Source organism: Rhipicephalus microplus, chromosome 7 (assembly GCF_043290135.1).
Source record: "Rhipicephalus microplus isolate Deutch F79 chromosome 7, USDA_Rmic, whole genome shotgun sequence".
Lineage (NCBI taxonomy): Eukaryota > Metazoa > Arthropoda > Arachnida > Ixodida > Ixodidae > Rhipicephalus > Rhipicephalus microplus.
Window position 1 is genome coordinate 149,998,896 of NC_134706.1, and position 8,023 is coordinate 150,006,918.

The 8,023-nt window shown below is 44.4% G+C and overlaps 2 protein-coding genes across 6 annotated transcripts in view; one reads left to right on the forward strand and one right to left on the reverse strand.

Annotated features, from left to right (window-relative positions):
* Positions 1-8,023, forward strand: part of LOC142767673 (uncharacterized) — a 137,243-nt gene that overhangs the window by 15,246 nt on the left and 113,974 nt on the right. For all 4 annotated transcript variants that reach the window (XR_012885089.1, XR_012885090.1, XR_012885088.1 and 1 more), the window contains exons 5-6: positions 2,269-2,426; positions 7,698-7,994. Coding sequence is in view for 1 of the 4 variants with exons in the window: in XM_075869839.1 (XP_075725954.1) it covers positions 7,770-7,994 (225 nt within the window). In the remaining 3 variants the exon portion in view is untranslated. The remainder of the gene's footprint in view (positions 1-2,268; positions 2,427-7,697; positions 7,995-8,023) is intronic.
* On the reverse strand, positions 137-7,664 carry LOC142767672 (uncharacterized). Of its 2 annotated transcripts, XM_075869838.1 has the most exons (3): positions 6,849-7,664; positions 3,548-6,774; positions 137-2,613 (listed from the first exon to the last, which is right to left on the reverse strand). In XM_075869838.1, the coding sequence occupies exons 2-3, from the start codon at positions 3,846-3,848 to the stop codon at positions 2,489-2,491; spliced, it is 426 nt and encodes a 141-aa protein (XP_075725953.1). In that variant the 5' UTR covers positions 3,849-6,774; positions 6,849-7,664; the 3' UTR covers positions 137-2,488. The 2 variants fall into 2 exon arrangements, with proteins under 2 accessions (XP_075725953.1, XP_075725952.1); XM_075869837.1 differs by having other exon boundaries at positions 3,548-7,664.

Here is an 8,023-nt window from a genome sequence, read left to right on the forward strand (position 1 = left end):
GTGTTCACTTTTCTAGTCCCAACTTAAAGGGGTCATTACTGGTCACCCAACAATTGACGGTTGTCAGCAAAAAACACAACTACAGAGTAAAATGTGCTAGCACACGTGTGAAAAGGGGCCTTAAGAGATTATTTTAGTCAAAAATATGCCGTAGAAGTGCTCGGCTCCTAAAACTCAACCTACCACAAGTGACCGTCATTTTGTACTGGGGTGCGAGACGTCACAAGCCAAAGGAGCAGTGGCAAATGGTATACGCATTGCACATTCACAGGACCCATTTTGACGTCCGAAATCATTCACTGCAATTACCAGCGCTACATTGCTGACGCAGTAGCCACGTTTCGACCCCTGGAAGTCATTTAGCTTTAGTGGAGAGTTCAACAATGCGAAAAAATTTGATTGCAAGCGCAATTGATGACGGAACACGACCGTCTGCCAGAATGCACACTGTGCAGCGGCTTGTCGAGCAAGCGGTTCGTGATGTCATGAATATTGAGTGCGTTAGAATTGCCCAACTGTCAGGCGACTAGCTCGTTTATCAAAATATGCGATTAAAAATTAACAGCTTGACCAAATCGCTCGAATTTTGCCAGCTTGTATGTGAACATACAAGAATCAGCCCATACAACACACGTTATGGTTGAAAATTGGGTGTCATGACCCCTTTAAGGCAACCTATTTCTGTGATAATTGTAGTGATAACCGTGCAATAACTCAAATACTTTAACATGAATTATTTATTTTTGTGTTTTCATGGTTATATTTGGACATGACAGTTTTCCCTGTAATGTATCTGTTGTGTCACCGGTGATTTTTCTCTTGTTTGTTTAGCTTAAGGAGATGCTAAGTACATAAGTTCTGTAAGCAATAAAATGCATTTACAACCCACCTTCACCTTGTACGCCTGAAGTGCTGTTCACCACTTGTCCTGCCAAGGCACCTGACCGTCTGTGACGAAGTAGTGCGCCAATTTACCTCGCACTTCTTTGGCATACCTACAACGCATAAGTGCCATGTGAAATTTCTGTCGGCACAGCCTTGATGGAAGACACACACTGTAAAAGGAGCATGCTGAGCTTGAAAATCTCACGCATAGTTGCATTTCAGTGTCGCAGTCATGACGCTATATTGCCAAAGTGTTCCTAGTTTTTGATGTATTAATGAGCGCTACCTCTGCTGCCTATCTTCTACGGCATCATCACAGCTTGTGATAGAATGCATATTTACGGATTAACTTTAGAAATTTTGATATGTCAAGTTTTATGACTGCCAACGTCAGCAACTGCTGCAATTTGGACAAAACCATTGTGCACTTTTCAGAGAATTATTGCCCTCTACATTTCAACCTAGTTAAATGTAGCTCGGTCAGTTCAAAATCTATCTTAATTGATGGACCCGTTCAATAGGCATCAGCAACGTACTCAACACGAATATTGTTTTCTTTTGTTAAAACATCATCTTACGCGGCACATGGCTGTGCCCATCAATTTGGAACAAAGTTGACCTCTATGTTTTTTATTGCTCCTAGTTAACATATATTCAGCTACACTAGAAAGTAAAAGAATCAAGGACTCATTTTTGTTAAACACAGTCGTATTTGGAACAAACAAAAAAACTAATGTAAATATATAGGGTGCTGTTGGTATTAATTATGATATAAATGTGAGAAACCAAATGGACATAAAGATCGGCACTTCTAGGGACAAAACTTGTGCCCCCAAATCTCCCATAAAGTGACCGGAGAGTTTGGTAGAAGCTACCTTGGTACAACATAGAACGGTATATTTGAAGGTCAGAGGTTCATTTCGCCCGCACCAAGGTATCCTTTCACTAGACTTGTTTCTTCTTATTGTCATTGTGAATACTACTAACATCCCCTGCACATTCCCTTGCTTTTATGTGTGGTAGTACTGAAGAACTTTCACCAACTGGTGCTTACAATTCAAAGTAGTAAAAATTTATTAGCTCGCGAGCAACACAGACGATTTGACATACACGTAGTGTTCATGTCATTACACGTTTTCTTTTACAACGTGCACTTTAAAAACTTCACTGCAGAGCAACATTTTTTACAATGTGTGTTTGTCGTATGCTTAAACACAAAACCTACTGTCTGAGCACTGTTTAGATGCCCATTACTAATGCAAAACACATGTGTGCCTCTCGTTTCTGTCCTCTCTGCATCCTTCAGGTTTTGTCGGTCGCGCACTATATGTGCCACGGCACCTCATCAGTCATAAATTGATTGAATAAAAGCATTCCTCGCAGCATTGCAGCCGGTAGGCCTTGATGGTACGAGCGCTCCGCCGGCTGCTTCCTCATCCCTCCAGCTTCCAGGTGAAAGATGTCCTTCCCAATCCTCGCTGTCTGTGGCACCAGGCGGGCAATAGGCAGTGGAGGATGCGGTGGACTCCTTAAGGAGAAAGGTATGTAGCAGTATGCATGCTCCAATGTATGCCTTTATGTTGACTTCTTTCGCCTCAATGGGTCAGCGCAGCACCCTCCACCTTCGTGCCAGATTGCCAAAGGTATTCTCAATAGTGCGGCGTGCCCTGGACATTCTGTAATTGAAGACGCGACGCTCGTACGACTTGTCGTCGTCTTCGTGCAGCGCTGAAAAGGAAGACACTGAGCATTGTGACAAAAATAACCTCACCTGCCTAATATAACATAACGCTATCATTGGTGATTACAAATGAAACATGCGGACCGCCGTGCACTGTCACAAAGGGCCAGCAAAGATGCTAACTTGCCATCTCAGATGTTTCTGTAAGAGACCTTCAAAGGCCCCGATAAACTCTATAACTGCAATTGCCTACATCCATGCAAGAAAAAAATCTCAAAATTCAATACAATGATCACACAAGGAAGCACAATTAAGCACACTGGTCGCCAGTGTGTGCTTAAAGAGTACGCCCTTGTTTTCCTCCTCGTTCTGAGTTTTGGTAGCTGTTCTCGCATTGCACCAACCGAACCAGTTTTGCATGCTTCTGAAGCATGATTGCCTAGTCAAACACTTCCCTTTTGCATATTGCTTTTACAAATCTCACGGGTCTTTTGTCGAGTCATATAACGCCGGAATTTTTACCTCTCTCTCTCTCTCTTTCAAATGTAAGTAGCGAGGTCCTGCTTTCACCCACGTTTGAGGCATAATTGGGACCACATATTGCTGGGGTGCAATGTGTTGTAATTGTACCACTGCAAGCACTGTTTTTTCCACAACATTAAACTTGTGTCCAATGGCGAGAGAGGTGCGCCAACATTTTCCCCTAAAATACATGCATAGTCTACATTTCTACATACACGTCATGGTGCAACAATTGCTTAGTAAAAACAAGATGGCACGTAAGAGCTACAATACAACGGCTTGAGTCCTGAAAGCTTATGCTGTTACTTAATAAATGGTAAACACAAACAGGTATGATGCCTTGAGCCACCTATGTGATGTCGAAAATCACAACAGGGTTCGCTGTAGCATACCTTCTCCACAGCTCTTTCACATAAACTGAAAAGAACTAAGCCTTGCTTTCATACATTCTTAACTTACTTCGTCTTGCGTATGGCCGCATCACGTACTCCTTCAGCGGGAAGGCCTCGTCGCCGAGGAAGAAGTAAGGGAGGGGACCCTCGTTGCCCACGGTGCTTACTGGTGGCAAGCCTAGTGCTCCTTGCAAAATATTTTTTTGGAGATTGCAGCGGGAGAAAATCCCACCGTCACTCTCACTTCCAGAGTGCTGGACTTCCACGTATATGAACCTGGGTGCAAAAGTACTGTAGCTATAAGACTTCACTTCAGGTATATCAGCAAAGGCCAGCCACCAATACTCAGTGCATGTCTTGAAACCCATTGCCTTTCTATGAAAAATGTTGGTTGACTATGTTACAGTTGCCCGCATACAATACTAATTGTTACATCAGTGGTGCACAAAATTGCAAGACACCTTTATTGTTTGGTGCAGCATTCATCTCTAATGAGTTACCGAATGGCACAGCAGTCCGTCACTCTGACGGATGGACTACTGTTTAGCCTTCTAAAGTTATGTGTACACGCATGTAGACATGGCAAAGGAAAACCATACACATCACACAACCTCTTGAATATCACTTGTTACCTTGTGCATTAATGAAATTGTTAACACCTAGGCTCATAATGCTGATGCTACCTTACTAGTGTGCACATTTCAATACAAGAACCCAGAATCAACTGTATTGGGCATCACACACAACAAGCAGCGACTTGCTGAATGAGCCCTTATAATTGAAGTCCATAGACCCGGAGTTCGCAGGGCACTCTATGGTCACGTGCTTGCCATCTATAGCACCGAGGCAGTGAGGGATGTTCCACCTCTCGCGAAATTCTTGTGAAACCTGCGAGAAAAAAATCTCACAAATGATCTCCTTCACACACATCGCCAATGCTACGAAATGTACATCTGGGTGCTTCAAATACACAAAACTTTTTGTGGCCAAAAACATATGTAGCTAAAAATGTGCCTTTCCTGAAGGGACTCTTAAGTCAATATGTCTGAGGTTATAACACTGATGCTATGCCGAACAGGTTGCCTACAGGTTTTACTATGATCTCTGATAGGCAACCTGCATTTCCTTGTGAAAAGGAATGTTTACTTCAATTATATGCAAGTTATTGAGTTCTAATGAACATAAAGCCTGTGGTGTAATGAATTTTGCATATGATTATCCTCATGTGCTCCCCTGTGTTGAGAGGGTCAGGATTACGATGAGCTAAACATAAGCACAAAATTCCCAGTTTAGTTCAACATTCATTTCTCTCTTCCAGTAAAGGTGTGTTTCCAGTGTGTTGCCACAATATATTTGCGTTGACATAGGCTGATCGTGCTTACATTGCACTTCTCACATGCAAGCACATTCACTTTTTCAAGTATTTTTTCAGATGAAACCAAACTCTCACACATCAGCCATGAGCATTTTTGTGGAAAACGTTGCAATGTTACACACTCGTTTAATGACTGTGTTACCTTTACGTTGCGTTGTATAGATTTTGCCAGTATAGCTGCTGCTATTGATTTGTGTGTCAACCACCTTCACACTCTGAACACGAGATAACTTGTCTCACCAATGCATACACAAATCTATCAAATAACGATTTTATGTCCTTGCCTAGTCCAATATATTGTGCAATACCTGAAAGGCAGTGTCCTGAAGTGTTATGCTATTTTGGTATTGTCTTAGCTGCATTTCAATTACACCACACAAAGCAGCACAAGACAGCAATGTATCAATATCGTTGCTGCAAAAATGCAGGAAAAACTAGCCTGTCATACCTTCATCCACTCATCTGTTGTTGAAGGGTGCTGGAGGTACAGTGGCTGAAGTACAAGCCAAAGGGCCTCACTGACCTCCAACACTATAGAGGAAACGGTTGATCTCCCTGCTAGGAAGTTGAAGGCCACGTCTTTTTGGGTTTCGCCTGTCGCCAGAAACCTGGCAAGGCAATGAGATGCAGAAATGAAATAAATCAATACACTGAAGTTAGCATGCATTAGGTACACTACTTGGTCCTTATGACGGCAATTCTTTCTGATAGAGCTTTCATAGCTAATTGAGCATCTTCAATATTTACTTCACAGGTGACTGGACAGTTAACATTCAGAATCTCACTGCACTGCTTGTGAACTCTGCAAGCTGTCGAATATGCAGTGAATATTTATGTGCGTACACATTTTGGCGAACCATAAGCATGCATCAATCTTTTCATGGAAGAGCGTACATGCTCATATCACTCAGGTTGAAGATGGGCAACCTAAACGTACCTGTAGCGATTTGCTTAGCATGGATTTCTGAAAAGCTGGAAATTCAAGGTGAACCTGTTTCACGAAACATACATCCCTCAAGTCTATTGCTTAAATTGCTTTCACACATCGCACTGCCGTCCACAATACGTTTTGCCACTGCACTACTGTCCACAGTGTATTCGGTCACTGTCAATTTAACAGAACATACGCATTATTGTAGCAAGGTGCAGGGGTTAAATTTTCGCAAGTGTACTTGTGCAAACACACACACACCGTCGTGCATGCAGATACATAAAGTGTGGTTGGTTAAACTTCCTCCTTCCCAGATGCTGAAAAATATTTTTGGCATGAAAACTCTTTTAGTGCCTCGAACAGCACATCAGTTTGTCCTAACAATTTGTGCATAATTGTGAACGCTAAGCTTAGGATTGTGTTTCAACTATTTTATAACATCATTATTAATTGCGTCTATATAGTATCTGTGCATCAGGAAAACAGAAAACTGGAACTGACACGTCCGAAATGTAATGTCATTGTGTAGTGCAGAATCCGATTTCTGGGATTTTACAAGCGGAAACCACGAAGTGATCACGCAGTAAGCCATAACAGATGGTTTTCAAAATTTCACCAGCTGAGATTTTAACGTACGTGCGCAACAGACGCGCCAACTTAAATGCATTTCACCTCCACCTAAAAGTGAACGATGCGGCCGTAATCAAACCCGTCACCTACGCGTAAACTGCCGACCGCAGTAACGACTGCACCATTGAACTCGCATACGTCAAAAATGCAATCGGTTCTACCCACCCAAGCAAAACTTCCTTACAAGCGATGTGCAGCCGCAAGCCACAGCATATTAATCTTCAAACCTCTTACCTAATGGTCATGGCCAGGTGGTCGTGCACCGAAATAGCAGGCCGGTAGTTTGTGTCCTGCTTGGATATTGCGTGGCGCAGCAGTTCGAGCAGTGTCGAACGTTCGTGGCGGCATCCGCATGAAGCTAACCACCAAAAAACGAACGAGATAACAGGTTATGTACTATCTTATAAGCACGTAAAACAACCATAAACTTACTCTAGGAAATACTCCTCGTCGTGCGAGCGCAAGTCGGGAAGCAAACGACCTGCGTGGCCAGCCACCACTGGCGAGCGAAGGGACGGTCGCACCCACCACCGCCTTTTTTGCTGTGAAGGTTTTCGTGCTGCCAGCGCTGACACGTTGGCAGAGCACATCAGCACCGCCACAACCTCTTCTTCATCACTAGACTCGAAGTCCATGATGCTGCCAGGAGAACGCTACGCAAACACAGCCGTCGGAAACAAGCGCGTCGCACACAGCGGGCTCCGATCGCCGCCGGTCACCAAAGTTCTCGTTGATAACGAGATCTGTACGTGACTCTCTCGGGTTTGCGACTTCGGTCGCTCGCATGCAGCCTTGCCGGTGTGAACGTCGCTCGCGATTTGGTCGCCAGTCGCAAATGGTCACGCGACCGCGGCTAGTCGCCGGTGTGCACCAGCCTTAACAGCTTTTAGAGGTCTCCTGGTTAGACATCACGGTCTAATTAGTAGCCCCACTGCAGTAACGGATATATAAATAATGGTAGTGCCAGGCTTAACGTAAGTTCTGCACTGGTTCTGGCATTCTTGCTGCCTTTTTCTCGTCGCCTCATGGCCGGCGCTGACCAAGCGATGCGCTACAAGCTCACTAATCAATGGCGGAGTACGCAGCTTGTAGAGCTACAACAGGATTGTGACTTACACATATAGTGCTCTCGGCCTCGTTTGCGCCTAACATTGCAAATAAAACTTTGTCCATGAGAGCATATATAAATCATACATTTGTTAATGGAAAGAAATACAAAACAACAACGTGGGGTGCGGCCCTCTTCTTCTGGGCACGAACTCACGTTGCTTCATGTATCAGGTGCTGCCCGGTATCCTTGTTGCTGCGGCGTTCATCGGTGGAGCGGCGGCTGAGTCTACCCCACAGCCCTGGATGGCGGCTACGGCGCATGTGCAGTGCGCCCTTCCTTGCCATCCACTGATGCGAGCTCACACGCCTGATACCGTGCTTGAACTGCGGACAGGCCACATGACTGCGTGGCGGGGAGCGCTTCCGGATCCGCCTTACGAGGCCGATAAAAGGGAGCATCTCGGCAGCCATCGACTGGGGTGCGGCACTCTTCTTCTGGGCACGAACTTACGTTGCTTCATGTATCAGGTTTGTTATTTGAATTACGCAAAATGTTA

Coding starts and splice junctions, on each gene's coding strand:
- LOC142767672 (XM_075869838.1), bottom strand. CDS start 3,848: ATGGGTTTCAAGACATGCACTGAGTATTGGTGGCTGGCCTTTGCTGAT. Junction 2,614..3,547: donor GCGGCCATACGCAAGACGAA/GTAAGTTAAGAA, acceptor CTTCCTTTTCAG/CGCTGCACGAAGACGACGAC.